The sequence below is a fragment of the Physella acuta genome, unplaced genomic scaffold (genome assembly GCF_028476545.2).
Source record: "Physella acuta isolate Inbredline_101_S28 unplaced genomic scaffold, ASM2847654v3 ptg000186l, whole genome shotgun sequence".
NCBI classification, from domain to species: Eukaryota; Metazoa; Mollusca; class Gastropoda; family Physidae; genus Physella; species Physella acuta.
Genome location: NW_026731705.1, coordinates 1,773,964 through 1,790,117, shown reverse-complemented (window position 1 = coordinate 1,790,117; position 16,154 = coordinate 1,773,964). Strand labels below are relative to the sequence as shown.

Genomic DNA, 16,154 nt, shown 5'->3' with positions numbered 1-16,154 from the left:
GCCAAGTCATCAGCAAAGTCACAGTCCTCTAGGTGGTTGGTAAGTTCCCAAACAATTCCTCTTGGCTTATCCTCAGTGGCTCTTCTCATAATCCAGTCTATTACCACCAAAAAGATGACAGGTGAGATGACACAGCCCTGTCTGACTCCTGTTTTTACCTTGAACCATTCACTTTGCTGATTTTCGTGTCGCACACAGCATTGGTTATCATAGTACATGTCCTTAAGTATGTTTATGACTTTTCCTGGAAAGCCATATAGCTCTAGTATCTTCCATAATGATGGATGGTGGATGCTATCAAATGCTTTCTCGAAATCTATGTAGTTGATGTAGAGAGACGAATTCCACTCCAGGGACTGTTCCACTATAGTGCGAAAGACAAATATTTGGTCGTTACATGACCTGTTGGCCCTGAAGCCAGCTTGTTCTTCACGAAGGATCCCATCAATTCCTTTCCTCATTCTTTGTAATAGGACTCTGCAGAAGACTTTCCCTGGTACTGACAGAAGATTAATGCCTCTCCAGTTCTCACAAACATTAAGGTCGCCCTTTTTGGGTAATTTGATAATGATTCCCCGTTTCCAAGAATCTGGGACTTTTTCTTCATTCCATACTTTGTTGAAGATCCCTAATAGAGTTTCTGCACCTATTTTAACACGTTTTTAACACGTTTTTATTAACTCAGCTTCGCGTGTGTTTGTTGTTAAAATTGACATCGAAAATTAGCCCACTTCTGATTGCTCTATAGATCTGAAATTTGGCATGCAGGTTACTTTCGCCTAACAATTTCAGATGCAATCATAAAAACTAGCAATTAGAGACCGTAATTAGCTTAATTTAATTACGCCCAAAGGACCATAAAATTGAGGACATGATTTCTAAAGATACCGACAAGACTGGAGGCTTGTTGACACAGTTACTTCGGCCCCAATCGATGTGAGCGCGCTGGCCGTGATCGTATAGTGGTTAGTACTTCGCGTTGTGGCCGCGACAACCCAGGTTCGAATCCTGGTCGCTCAAGATTTTTTTAGTCCGTGTATTTATAAACACTTAGTCAATTCATACTTAATCAAGTCATTAGATAAAGTAGAAAATAAACTACATAAAAAACTTTTTTAAAAAACACGTTTTTCATGTGTAGCAACGGACTAAAAAGGAGAAAATAAAATACTTAAAAAAAACTTTTTAAAAAACCACGTTTTTCTTGTGGACTAAAAAGTAGAAAATAAATTTTCATACATTTGATGACAAAAAACGTGGGTACGTTCACCATCAAATTTCCCGACCCATCTGCCCGACCCACGTTTTTTGTCATCAAATGTATGAAAATTTATTTTCTACTTTTTAGTCCACAAGAAAAACGTGGTTTTTTAAAAAGTTTTTTTTAAGTATTTTATTATTAACTCAGCTTCGCGTTTGTGTGTTTGTTGTTAAAATTGACATCGAAAATTAGCCCACTTCTGATTGTTCTATAGTTCTGAAATTTGGCATGCAGGCTACTTTCGCCTAACAATTTCAGATGCAATCATAAAAACTAGCAATTAGAGACCGTAATTAGCTTAATTTAATTACGCCCAAAGGACCATAAAATTGAGGACATGATTTCTAAAGATACCGACAAGACTGGAGGCTTATTGACACAGTTACTTCGGCCCCAATCGATGTGAGCGCGCTGGCCGTGATCGTATAGTGGTTAGTACTTCGCGTTGTGGCCGCGACAACCCAGGTTCGAATCCTGGTCGCTCAAGATTTTTTTAGTCCGTGTATTTATAAACACTTAGTCAATTCATACTTAATCAAGTCATTAGATAAAGTAGAAAATAAACTATATAAAAAACTTTTTTAAAAAACACGTTTTTCATGTGTAGCAACGGACTAAAAAGGAGAAAATAAAATACTTTAAAAAAACTTTTTAAAAAACCACGTTTTTCTTGTGGACTAAAAAGTAGAAAATAACTATTTACATACATTTGATGACAAAAAACGTGGGTCGGGCAGATGGGTCGGGAAATTTGATGGTGAACGTACCCACGTTTTTTGTCATCAAATGTATGTAAATAGTTATTTTCTACTTTTTAGTCCACAAGAAAAACGTGGTTTTTTAAAAAGTTTTTTTTAAGTATTTTATTTGGGTCTGCCTTTAGCATCTCCGCAGTGATTCTGTCCTCTCCTGGAGCCCTATTGCTTTTTGTTTTTTGGATAGCTTCTATTATTTCTTGTTCTAGGATGGGTCCTCTATACATTTCAAAATGTATGTTCATGTCAGTGAAGTCAGCAGTTTCTTCTGGGTCTGGTCTGTTTAGGGTCTCTTCGAAGTATTCAGCCCATCTTTTCAATTGATGTTTCTCCGTTGTAAGAACTTTCCCGTTTTTGTCCTTGATAGTAGATGATCTATTTGCTATTCCTCCTGTTAGAGTCCTGATAATCTTGTAGACTGTTCTGCTATCTCCCTTATCAGCTGCAGCCTGTGCTTCTGTGGCCATTGTGTCTACATAGTTCCTTTTATCCTTCCTAGCATTCCTTTTTACCTCTTTTTGCAGTCTTCTATATTCTACATCGTTCCGTACCCTGCTTTCCATGGTTCCAGATAGTGTTTTGATTTTGGCTTCTCTTCTCTTTTCAATGAGATTCCAAGTATCGTTTGAGATCCATTCCTTCCTTTGTTTGTTCCTGTGTCCTAGTATGCATTGGCTTGTTTTCGTGTATACATCCAGGATCTTCTCGCATTGAGTATTGGTGTCCTCTTCTGGTAGGTTCTCGAGTAGACTAAATCTATTTTTTAGTTCAATTGCGAAGTTTGCCTTAATGGTGGGATCTTTTAGTTTAGCTGAGTCAAATAGCTGGTGGTTTACTTTCCTGTCAACTCTCTTAAGCCTGAGTTGTAGTTTGCACAAGACTAGATTATGGTCGCTACCCACGTCAGCTCCTCTTATCGCCTTTACATCCCTCATGGATCTTCTCCACTTTTTATTTATAGCAATGTGATCGATTTGATTGCTGGTTCGCTTATCTGGGGATATCCAAGTGGATTTGTGTATTTCTTTGTGCTGAAATAAGCTGCCACCTATAACCAGACCATTTTCTAGGCAAATCTCTCTAAATCTTTGGCCGTTGTTATTTGCCTCTCCCAGCCCCTCCTTACCCATGCAGATCTCGTATCCTTCATTACTGGCCCCTATTTTTGCATTCATGTCTCCCATGACCACAAGAATGTCATGTTGTGGAGTCCTGTCGATTTGATCTTGTAGAGTGTGGTAGAACATGTCTTTGTCTTCATCCTTTGCTTGTTCTGTCGGGGCGTAGCACTGTATTACGGTAATCTTTACATGTCTTGAGTAGAATCTGGCTCTAAGCATGCGAGAATTGATTGGTTCCCACCCTATTAGGCTTTTCCTTGATATTTTATCCATGATAATACCAACTCCTTCCTGGTGTTGGTTATCAGATCTCCCAGAATAGATTATAGTTTCTCCTGATCCGAGTGTAGTCAGGCCTGAGTCTGTCCATCTCATTTCGCTGATACCCAGGATGTTGATCCTGTATCTTGACATTTCCTTGACCACTTGAGCTGTTTTGCTAGTTTCGTACATGGTACGCACATTCCAAGCTCCTATTCGTGTAATAATTTTGGGGGTTACTAAGGACTGTTTCAGAGTAGAGACTTCCTTGCGGCTTTCATCTAGACTCGTCATATCAGGCAAAGCTGCCTCGATCCTCGGTTGCTCTCCCATGATGGTTTGATTTAGATCTGTTGCCGTTTCTCTAGCGTTTTTGTTTTTACATGGTGGGTTGCTAGCCCAAACCCAAAACCCTCCTCCTTTCCCATTCTGGACTTGGGACCAGACAATGGCGGAGTTAAGCATTGAATGCCATGAGTTAAATTCCTCCATCTGTTTTAAGCATCGAATGCCATGAGTTAAATTCCTCCATCTGTTTTAAGCATCGAATGCCATGAGTTAAATTCCTCCATCTGTTTTAAGCATTGAATGCCATGAGTTAAATTCCTCCATCTGTTTTAAGCACCGAATGCCATGAGTTAAATTCCTCCATCTGTTTTAAACATTTAATGCCATGAGTTAAATTCCTCCATCTGTTTTAAGCATTGAATGCCATGAGTTAAATTCCTCCATCTGTTTTAAGCATTTAATGCCATGAGTTAAATTCCTTCATCTGTTTTAAGCATTGAATGCCATGAGTTAAATTCCTCCATCTGGTTTTAAATTGACACCCCGGAAGACCAAATATGCCTAGCTTTTGTTGGCATCCAGTAAATTCAAGGTCAAGTCAATCTACTTCGAAAGGCGACAAATCATGATTGGATTCATCTTCGTCTTCTAAACAAACCGGGAGTGATCTCCCCTAAACAAATTCTGCATAATAGTGCGGAATATTATTAGTACTTTATAAATTTACATGCTTTTTTTTTCGAGAAATCGGAAATGGCGTAAATTAGTACTTCCGGTCAACGGAAATTACTCAAAATTTGAAAGAAGGTAGAGAATTAGATCTGTTACTTACATGTGAAATTTCATTTATCTATCTGAAATAGTACTCAAGTTATAGGCTTTTGAAAAATTCAAAGTAGAAAAAACCCACTTCCGGTTATCGGAAATCGCTCAAAAGTTGATACGGATCTACGATTTTGATAAAATACTTATATATGAAATTTCATCAACATAGCTGTAACGGTACTCAAGTTGTTTACACACAGACACACAGACATACGGACAAGATTGCAAAATTATTTTTTTCCGTATCAGTGAGGTGTAAGACGTCGAGATTTGTAAAAATCTCAATTTTTTTTGCACGATTACAAGACTTTCTCTATACTTCGTATATACGAGAAAGTAAAAACTATCCTCATTAGAACTATTGTTTTGCCTTTCGAAAAGATGACTAGGCTAGCTTGGGCCCAGCGTGAGCTTGATGTGCAAAGAACTTTTACATTGGAATTTTAATATTTGTATTATAAAAAGAATTTTAAAAAGAAAGCGTGAATCCAGTTTCTTTTGTACTGTAGAAATAATTTAAAAAAGCCACCCCCCCCCCAAATCTTTCTAATCGGGGAGGGGGGAGTGCACAAGGCCCATCGGTATTAATAACACTATAGGCCTTTTAGACTATAAATAAACTTGAACATTGACTCTTTTGTGAGATTGAAATCCGGCACCCGCTAATTCCATCCATCCATGATTACAATGAGCCTTTTTAAAAAAAAAGAACAGCCGTGGACAGCGTTTTCACAACAAGCTACGTAAAAAATATGTTAATGTTTCTCTAGGGATACGGAGGGCTACTATAATCAATGGCTAAAGAAAATAAGGGGTGTCCTCCAGCCGCCTCGGCAGTAGTATACAGATGGGCGCCCCAAGTCTCTCCATTACGATAATGTTATGAAACAAGTTGTAGATATGCCTTTTGGGTCAGTAACTTGGCCATCCTAAGTATCGAACTTACAGAAACAGCTAAAATATACTTCAAGGAACATATTAATCACTTTGCAAACTTATAAGAAAGAAAAATAAAACAAAGCTAAATAGCAGCGTCACAAGGTTCGATATTATCCGGTACGTTTAGTGAGTGTCACTCCCAACCCGTCTAACAATTTTGCATTTCTGGTGGAGTGTTACCCCTTCTCCTTAATATTTTATTATTTTAACTGGATAAAACTTTGACAATAAATTTTACGAGTTTTCGTCATGGTGTCACGCCTAAATTGTGAGGCCCCCGCCTCTGTAAGCTACTATGTTAGTTTACTTAAAGGTTACATGCTTACAACTAATTTGTTAATTTGTTTTTTCATGAAAGTGATATAAAATCAAAGATATTTTACGCTACGGGGTACTACATAATAATAACGTATAAATACACAACTATGGACGTATAAAATCCACAATTTACAGATTAACGTAGGGCCCAATAATAATTTTTGCATAGGGGGCCGAAAATCCTAGCTACGCCACGGGGCCTGCTCACCAAATTCAGACAAGACAAACACGGCTGATGCCACTGATATGGTTGGCTTGTTAAAATGTCATTTATACCAATAAATTCAATTTTTTTTAAAAGTGTGTGTGTGTGTGTGGGGGGGGGGGGTGTCAGAGCTTACTCCGAAGAGATAAGCTACCGCGCATAAACTAAAAACAATATTAACTTGAATTAAGATCGAGTCTATGCAGAGATAGGCTGTTAGGTTATTGTCTGGTATTATGGGCAGCGCTGGGGTGATGTTAAAAACAATCATCGGACAAACGTCCACTTTTTTTAAGGAGCGGCTAAAATGTAAACAAACCAATCCAGTGTGTCAATGAAAGTACGGAAATAGACTTGGTACGTACGTTATGAAGCTTTAGCTTGTAATGGCATGCAGCCAATGTATTAAACGTGGTCTAAACTATTACAATTTATTAATACAGTTATCTAAAACGCGAAATAACGTCTAAAATTCGTTTTCTAACATTGCTTTTTTATAATGCAAAAATGTGACGTCGCAACATCTGACCCCCCCCCCCTCCCCCTCATCACACATCGTCACAAAATTACGGACCCCCCCCCCCCTCCCCCCTACGAGTGTGACGTCATTTATGGATGACCCCATGGTTAATGTTATGTTAGTATGTAGAGTTTTGTAGCACACGGAAAATTAAGTGGCTATTAATAGGCCTCAATAGCTTTCTGATTAAATACGTGACATAATCAGCCATAAAAGCGCTGCTGATGTCCATCTTACCGTTATCTACACACCACCAGCGAACCAGTACTCTATTCCTATACATTCCTTTTTGGGCGTTCCCCAACATGGATTTGGCATGTAAATAAAATAAATAAACACTCCTACGTCACGTGACAAAATTCTGTCCAAGATGGCGTCTTAATCTGAAAGAGGTGACTCCTAGCAGAAGTAGACTAGTGGGTTGGTTGTTATTGTTTGAACCATTTAAATATATTTTTAACTTAATATTAGGATATAGAATCTAGATTATCTAGATCTTAAATTTAGCTAGAATATAGATCTAGATAGATCTAATCTAGATTTAGTTTTCTGTTGAAAAAAAACGTTTTGAAGTGTGAGTCTCTGTGTAGTCTCTGTCTGTGCCACAGTCTGTGTAGAGTGCTACTTCAATCAAATTCAAAACTGGAAAATCAAATTCGGGGGTAGATATCTAGATCTAGGCCTAAATAGTAAATATAATCTAAAATCTTCTAAACTTCTAATCTATCATTTAATTTAGAATTTAGGGCTAATCGTTTTATTAATTATATTTAGGCCTATATTTAACTATATTAACTTTAAGTTTTAGGTGCGTAAGGCACGGTAAAGTCGGCCAAGGCTACTAATGTGAAAAAAAAAGTGGGATGATTTTAGATACCGATGTCCGATAATTGCGATAATACTAGACTAATAGACTCTTCCATAAAATAGGTGTGTTGGGTTGTTAGGCCTAGTTGTTAGTAGCATTATGGCAGGAAACAGATTCAACCCTCAAGCATCTACTTTTAGGGTCGATTTTCGCCAATTTTCAAAGTAACAATTATTGGCATATTATATATCAATTTTGTTGCTTAACAATCGAGGAATTCAAAAATATAAAAATTAATAGCACTAGACATTTACATCACGTTCAAAATGTAGATTAACCACACTCACTCAACTGAGATTTTTTTTTACATCTAAATGTAGTGAGGTCCAAAAATCCACGAAATTCACAAAATTAACGATATAATTACACAGAAATGTCACTTAGGCATACATTTATTTGTAATTATGTCAAACTTTACAAAATATACCAGTTTATAGCTTATTTCTATAATTATTCTTGAAGAAAAAAACGACCGCCCTCCCCTTTAAAATTCTGGCGTTTAGAAACACTCTGGGGAAGAAAAAAATAACAGAGTTAAATATAGAAGGTTTATATAAAAAAACATAATTAATAAAATATGTCTATATGCCAATTTTTAATATAGTTGCAGCATTTACATGGCTAATTATAATTGTTTAGTACTTTGAACATTAATTTAAAGTTACGACTGTCTGTGGCGTCATTCAAGTGTAGTGTCAGTGTAGGTGAACAGGGTGTTAGGGCCTGATACGATTTCATTAGAATTGGTAATGAACAGAATGTATAATTAGAACTGGCATATAAAAACAATGTTGATAATAGATGCAGTTGTTTTAATGCTACTTATAATAGATCAAAATGACAAACATAATTAAAACCTAAGAATCTGGAAGTGGTGACCTCATTTTACTGACACGGTTGTCAAATAGTAAGTGAATAGATCTAGATTTAGAATCTACGTAATTTTGAAAATACATACGCTAGTTCTAGAAGCAAAATCACTTTTAAAAACTGAAGTTAGTGATTAGATCTATAATGAAATTGAAATCAACAACTGATATGTAAGTATCTTTTGATTTAAAAAAAAATACGCTTAGTTCTAAGAAAAAAAATTCTATGGTGTACTCGATCCCAATCCCAAAACGTGCCAGCCATATCGCATGCGTAGTCAGCTACTCAGCTGCTTATCAAATCGATGAATTTTAAAATTATATAATAAAAGTAGGTCACCCTAAAAAAAAGAGTAAAATGGCTCCCGTTTTCACGACAGCCGTCACTCGATTCATAATTTACAGAGTTATAAAGTTCTACTTTCTTTTGGCTATAGATTTAAAGAAATATTAATTTGTTATTTCTCATGCGTTCCAACAATTGTACCTAATTTTAATAAACATTAGATTAGTAAGGACTCGATTCTTTTTAGAATTAGCCCTCGACACTATACAGACTATTGCGAAGAAACAGACTCGCGCGACTGTCGTGCGAAGGTTAGAACCCAATTTGCGACGGAAATTTTTTACTTTGAAATAACTACATTATCAATTAATTTCGATTTAAAACAAATGGCTTAAAGTCAAAAGTAAACTAAAATTTAAAAACTTTGTTATTCGCAGTGTACTCAAGATTCTCGTGTTTTAAAGATAAGTCTAGTTTTACTACGTGTGCATGCATGGTGCGAATACCGATTTTCCGCGACAGAAAATCATTAAAAATATAAAAAAAAGTATCTACGACAAAATAATAATTATATTTTACAGAATTAAATAGATTTAACTTAACTGTTATTTAAATACATGCTTCGGAGTAAAAAAATACAATTTTATATCCGTAAAAAATTAACTGAAATTCCCGCTTTCAGCGACGCCGATGTGTCGTAATTTTCGGCAGTCATTTTGTTCAAATTAAAGTAAAAAACGCATTCAAATATACTTTTTTTTACTTTCATAATTTACAGCAATCATTTCTAATGAAAAATCCATAAAAAAATAATAGTTATTTTTACAAAATATTATTTCTTACCTCATTAGTGCAGTACACGTACTTTCCAAGTAGATCCATTCCGTCTAGATTTGCATACTTCGCATCCTTCGCCGCGGCACAAAATGTCATAAAAAACGAATTCCACAAAAATGTTGCTAATGAAGCTTGTAAAAACCTTGCTCTATTTATCAGTATAAACAAAATCCCCGAACGATGTCTGGTTAGAAAGTTTATGAACGGCGAAGACCGAATATGCATTTTGCGGTACCAATCTGTTTCCTGCCTTATTGTAATCTCAACTAATTTTATGGTTTGTAGAATTTAAGGTTAGGGTTTGGCGTATGGCGTATCATGGCGTATGGTAGGACCAGTGTTTGGGTTAGGGACAGGGTTAGCATTGACATTAGCCAGTCATGTGTTTAATTAGTTAACTACCATTAATCTAACACCCCTTTTTTAAAGAAGATTCCATTATTGGACACAGATATAAAAATTCCCCCAGACATGCACTTCCACTTCATCACACAACAATTTTCAATTTAATTGATAGACCCTAGGCCTACAGAGAATAGTATCTAAATTATTTGAGATACCCATTTAGTATTTAAAATATTTTTAATATCATGTATGCCTAAGGTTTGATTAAAATTAATATGTTTGTAAAAACGGGTGTGGGGAAATTACGAGACGCGAAAAGCAAAATGGCGAGGCGGGAAAATGCGAGAAGGTAATGCGAGACATACCTGCGGAATTAAGGGTAAATAGCGAGACACTTTTTGCGAAAAAAGTTTTTTTCTTTTTTTTTCCATCTTTATTTATTTAAATTATTTTTTTTTGTTTGTTTTAAAATAAACAAGCATTTAGCCATACCCTTTAACACGAGTGTTGTATGTTGTTATTTTTTATCTAGATACTAAGAAGATAGATATACCTATATCTAGATCTATCTATTTAAAAATCCTAACATCGTTGTTGTGCTACTGTCATCGCCCGCTCTTGTTAGCGAGAGGAAAATCCCGTCTCAGTCGGCATTAATTTAAAAATCTAGCCCGCTCATGTTTATACAAACGTGAGCTGTGTCATTGTGAATTGGTATAATCTTGTCAGCAGGAGAGATATTTTGCAACATCTATTTATGGATTTTTGTACTTGCAAAAAGTGTAAAAGTATAAACAATTCTAAAAAGTGCAACTTATTTTTTTATTAAGTAATTTTAATTACAAACAAAATTTACAAACAAAATCTTCTGAAACAGTCCTCAAACACACCTCGTGACACCATCTTTCACACATAGTACACCCAACGCAGTTCATTAGACTCCCATTTATACATTTTTCTTTTGCTACTTCTTCCAATCCACATTCACAACATTTCACATTCTCATCACAGTTGACCTCCTCGTTCATCCCTCAAACAACACTGGCACCCATGTTCTCATCATCATTATCCGCACGCTCAACATCTGTTTTCCGTTTTTTATAATTTGTATTTTTTATCATTTCTGTAATTTTGGCAATGTCTTGCTCATTGTTGTCACCAGCAGTTGAGTTTTTTAAAAACATCGATATTTTCCCAAATCGTGTCTAATTTCTGTCAAAATAGAGTATTTTAATCAATTCCTATTACAATGTATTAAAACAGTTTTCTAAAACGCGAAAAAACGTCTAAAATTATTTTTCTAACATTGCTTTTTTATAGTGTGACTTCACATCTAACCCCCCCTCCTCCCCCTCATTACACATCGTCATAAAATTACAGACCCCCACCCCCCCCCCCCCTACGAGTGTGACGTCATTTATGGAAAACCCCAAATAACACCACCACCAAAACCATAAAATTCAGATAAGTTCAACTTGGTTTTAAAAATATTTGAAGTAGGCCCATAGCTTACGATATAGCACGAGCAACTGATAATATCGGTGACGTCACTTTATTTTGTTGTATCCAAATGATATAGGCATTTCCTTGTGCTTAGATTTATATGGTAAAAAGCGATGAAAAATGTGGGGCGCCGTGATTTTCTTACAGTTTATAATACTGTTGACTCTCTACAAGCTCCCTAATAAAAGTCAATAGTATTATCTAATCAATAGTAATATACCTTTTACTTCGGCGCCCCACGTTTTTCATCGCTTATAGTAGAGTGATCGCTTGCATTATTTTGATGTATAGCATTTATTTTCTACTTTTTAGTTCAATCAGAAAATGTGGGTTTTTAAAAACTTTTTTAATGATAATTATTTGTCTTATGAAAGTGAAACTTCAGGTAATAACTTAGGCTTGATGCAAATAAATAGAAATGTAGCCTTAAGCCTTAAACTCAAAAATTATTTTTAAGCTTTCTGGATTTGTAACTGCTCTATAACATCGATTCTAAAAGTGTTAAATTTCTGAATTATTTTCAGGCTTGAATTTTATTTTTTGTTATTTCTGCTGTCGCTTTGATTGCGTAATCTAAAAAAAAATTGTTTTTTTTATCTGTCAACAATAATGATGGAAAGATTCTTGTCACCACAAAAAATAACATTCTTTTAGGCTCACTAGTTAGTACTGTTTTTTTTTTTTTGAAAAAGTTTTAGGAAGAACAGCTTCTATTTGTATTTAATTTAAAGTTGCAAAAATAATTAGTATCCCAATTCAGGTTTATTTACCTTTGTTGTTAATTAAGTTTAAAATATTGTGAGCATAGGCGATAGAACTATGCTAGTAAAATAAAGATCATTAAAAGGAAAACTATAAATAATTAAGCCTAATTTAAGGATGTGTTGCACAAATCATTTGTGGTTCTTACTTAATGTGATAAAATTGTCAGCAATAATTTTTAATGAATTTTTTTTAAAGATCTGGACTAACAATGTTTTCTTGTCAGCCAATTAGTTTTTTCTATAGGCCTAATTAGTCAAAACAAAAGTATGTTTTCCAGTTAAATAGTATACCAACAAATTGAAACAAAGGTTCAATTAGTTTCTGCTAATTTTATATACAAGAATCAGCCTAGAATCATAATTTATAACAGTAGAAAACTGTCCAAAAATGTTTTATAAAATTTTTACTTTTGAACTAGCTTTTTCTCCCTACTACCTACTCTAAATATTTAAAAAGTTATTTTCAATTTTTTAATGAGTTGTGTGAGATTTGAATCCCTGTAAATATTTATCTTTGTCACTCTGTATCTTCTAAAGTAATAATGTAAAACTTTTTTTGTTACCCTGTATCTCCTAAAGTAACAATGTAAAATTGCAGCTCAGGCATCCAAAACTTGACAGCACTATTAACCAACTCAATTTTAGGTTAATCAAGCCCAATTTTTGTTATGAGTCAATTTATATTTAAAAATATATCATTATCACCACAGAGAAATGTACATATTTAAATTAAGTTGAGTAAGAACCAAATATTTTTTATTTTCAGTGTAAAATATGAATATGAATAAAAAATAAATATTGTCAACAATGAGACAGTATTTTCCCATTAAAAATGAATAAAATGCACATTGTTTTAATTTAATGGGAAGTAAAATTTCTAATCCCATTGTAAACAAAAGTTAATGAAGCATTCTGTTTGATACATTCAATATATCCTGCATTTAATTATAGCTTGAACAACTTTTATTGTGATATTAATGTGTGGCTATTTTCTCTTCAACTAGACAACAGAGACCACCTGATCTCAGCCAGTAAGAATAGGGCGAGCATTAAAGAGAGGACGGCCCTGGCTCCGATCAACATGGCCCTGAGATTGAGAAGCTCCAAGTTTCGTCATGTTTTCGGCTCTCAGTGTAGGCGCGAGCACACATTTGAAAATGTGCGCATCACCCGCAACACACATGACAGCAACTTCTGCAGCGTGAACCCCAGGTTTTTGGCCATTGTGACTGAGAGCTCAGGGGGAGGCAGCTTTGCCATTTTAGATGTCAATAGAGTAAGTTCCCTTTCATGGGCTGGTTGCAATTTTAGATGTCAATAGAGTAAGTTCCCTTTCATGGGCTGGCAAAAGGCTTTGCTATTTTAGATGTCAATAGAGTAAGTTCCCTTTTATGGGCTGGTTGCTAATTTAGATGTCAATAGAGTAAGTTCCCTTTAATGGGCTGGATGCAATTTTAGATGTCAATAGAGTAAGTTCCCTTTCATGGGCTGGCAAAAAGCTACTCCTTGTTTTTTTTTTGTTACATAAGTTTACATAACACACAGTGTTACATAAGTTTACATAACACACAGTGTTACATAAGTTTACATAACACACAGTGTTACATAAGTTTACATAACACACAGTGTTACATAAGTTTACATAACACACAGTGTGACATAAGTTTACATAACACACAGTGTTACATAAGTTTACATAACACACAGTGTTACATAAGTTTACATAACACACAGTGTTACATAAGTTTACATAACACACAGTGTTACATAAGTTTACATAACACACAGTGTTACATAAGTTTACATAACACACAGTGTTACATAAGTTTACATAACACACAGTGTTACATAAGTTTACATAACACACAGTGTTACATAAGTTTACATAACACACAGTGTTACATAAGTTTACATAACACACAGTGTTACATAAGTTTACATAACACACAGTGTTACATAAGTTTACATAACACACAGTGTTACATAAGTTTACATAACACACAGTGTTACATAAGTTTACATAACACACAGTGTTACATAAGTTTACATAACACACAGTGTTACATAAGTTTACATAACACACAGGGTGCACTATATGTTGGGAATGTACACATTTTGGCCAGGAAAAGTTTTTTTTGTCAGATTTAAAAAAATTGGAACAAAATATTAAGTTTCCCTATTTGTCTTGCATTATGATGTTCATTCAAGTATAAAGTCTGAAATATCTCTTGATAATGTTTCTACTACTGATTACCTTTGTAAATCAATAACATAGTACTATAGTACTTGCATGTTGAGAAAAGAATTGTCTCCTGGGGGTCTGGTAAAGTACTGGCCCCTGTAGAACTGGGTCATGGGTCAAACAATGAACTGACCCCTGTATTGGGTAAAGAACTGGGTCATGGGTCAAGCAATGAAATGACCCCTGTAGTGGGTAAAGAACTGGGTCATGGGTCAAGCAATGAACTGACCCCTGTAGTGGGTAAAGAACTGGGTCATGGGTCAAGCAATTAAATGACCCCTGTATTGGGTAAAGAACTGGGTCATGGGTCAAGCAATGAACTGACCCCTGTAGTGGGTAAAGAACTGGGTCATGGGTCAAGCAATGAACTGACCCCTGTAGTGGGTAAAGAACTGGGTCATGGGTCAAGCAATGAACTGACCCCTGTAGTGGGTAAAGAACTGCGCCATGGGTCAAGCAATGAACTGACCCCTGTAGTGGGTAAAGAACTGGGTCATGGGTCAAGCAATGAACTGACCCCTGTAGTGGGTAAAGAACTGGGTCATGGGTCAAGCAATGAAGTGACCACTTTATTGGGTAAAGAACTGGGTCATGGGTCAAGCAATGAAGTGACCACTTTATTGGGTAAAGAACTGGGTCATGGGTCAAGCAATGAACTGACCCCTGTAGTGGGTAAAGAACTGGGTCATGGGTCAAGCAATGAAGTGACCACTTTATTGGGTAAAGAACTGGGTCATGGGTCAAGCAATGAAGTGACCACTTTATTGGGTAAAGAACTGGGTCATGGGTCAAGTATAAAACTGACCCCTGTGTCAGGTAAAGCTCCTACTGTCTGTAGCATTGATTGTGAACTGCCTTAATCTTGTACACTAATCTTTTTCAGCCTGGGAGAGTGGATGTGAACTGTCTTAATCTTGTACACTGATCTGTTTCAGCCTGGGAGAGTGAATGTGAACTGTCTTAATCTTGTACACTGATCTGTTTCAGCCTGGGAGAGTGGATGTGAACTGCCTTAATCTTGTACACTAATCTTTTTCAGCCTGGGAGAGTGGATGTGAACTGTCTTAATCTTGTACACTGATCTGTTTCAGCCTGGGAGAGTGAATGTGAACTGTCTTAATCTTGTACACTGATCTGTTTCAGCCTGGGAGAGTGGATGTGAACTGCCTTAATCTTGTACACTGATCTGTTTCAGCCTGGGAGAGTGAATGTGAACTGTCTTAATCTTGTACACTAATCTGTTTCAGCCTGGGAGAGTGGATGTGAACTGCCTTAATCTTGTACACTGATCTGTTTCAGCCTGGGAGAGTGGATGTGAACTGTCTTAATCTTGTACACTGATCTGTTTCAGCCTGGGAGAGTGGATGTGAACTGCCTTAATCTTGTACACTGATCTTTTTCAGCCTGGGAGAGTTGATGTGAACTGCCTTAATCTTGTACACTGATCTGTTTCAGCCTGGGAGAGTGGATGTGAACTGTCTTAATCTTGTACACTGATCTGTTTCAGCCTGGGAGAGTGGATGTGAACTGTCTTAATCTTGTACACCGATCTGTTTCAGCCTGGGAGAGTGGATGTGAACTGTCTTAATCTTGTACACTGATCTGTTTCAGCCTGGGAGAGTGGATGTGAACTGTCTTAATCTTGTACACTGATCTGTTTCAGCCTGGGAGAGTGGATGTGAACTGCCTTAATCTTGTACACTGATCTGTTTCAGCCTGGGAGAGTGAATGTGAACTGCTTTAATCTTGTACACTAATCTGTTTCAGCCTGGGAGAGTGGATGTGAACTGCCTTAATCTTGTACACTGATCTGTTTCAGCCTGGGAGAGTGAATGTGAACTGCTTTAATCTTGTACACTGATCTGTTTCAGCCTGGGAGAGTGGATGTGAACTGCCTTAATCTTGTACACTGATCTGTTTCAGCCTGGGAGAGTGGATGTGAACTGT

The 16,154-nt window shown here is 36.1% G+C and overlaps 2 protein-coding genes across 7 annotated transcripts in view; one reads left to right on the top strand and one right to left on the bottom strand.

The window, feature by feature from the left end:
* Positions 1-457: 457 nt before the first annotated feature.
* Positions 458-3,731, bottom strand: LOC131936767 (uncharacterized). Its single transcript, XM_059293831.1, has 2 exons — positions 2,139-3,731; positions 458-628 (listed from the first exon to the last, which is right to left on the bottom strand). The coding sequence occupies exons 1-2, from the start codon at positions 3,729-3,731 to the stop codon at positions 458-460; spliced, it is 1,764 nt and encodes a 587-aa protein (XP_059149814.1).
* Positions 3,732-6,814: 3,083 nt separating this feature from the next.
* The window catches only part of LOC131936737 (coronin-1A), a 72,831-nt gene continuing 63,491 nt past the window's right edge, over positions 6,815-16,154 (top strand). For 4 of the 6 annotated variants that reach the window (XM_059293801.1, XM_059293802.1, XM_059293800.1 and 1 more), the window contains exons 1-2: positions 6,854-6,913; positions 12,970-13,241. In XM_059293801.1, coding sequence (XP_059149784.1) covers positions 13,047-13,241 — 195 coding nt within the window. In that variant the 5' untranslated portion in view covers positions 6,854-6,913; positions 12,970-13,046. Of the gene's footprint in view, positions 6,914-12,969; positions 13,242-16,154 lie in introns of all 6 variants that reach the window. The other 2 variants (XM_059293799.1, XM_059293798.1) reach the window with 2 other exon arrangements.

What these genes read in the sequence shown, in the direction of transcription:
- LOC131936767 (XM_059293831.1), bottom strand. Translation starts at nt 3,731, where the DNA reads ATGGGAGAGCAACCGAGGATCGAGGCAGCTTTGCCTGATATGACGAGT. An exon ending in TCACTGCGGAGATGCTAAAG is followed by an intron (nt 629 to 2,138) that starts GCAGACCCAAAT and finishes AAACTCTATTAG; the next exon opens with GGATCTTCAACAAAGTATGG.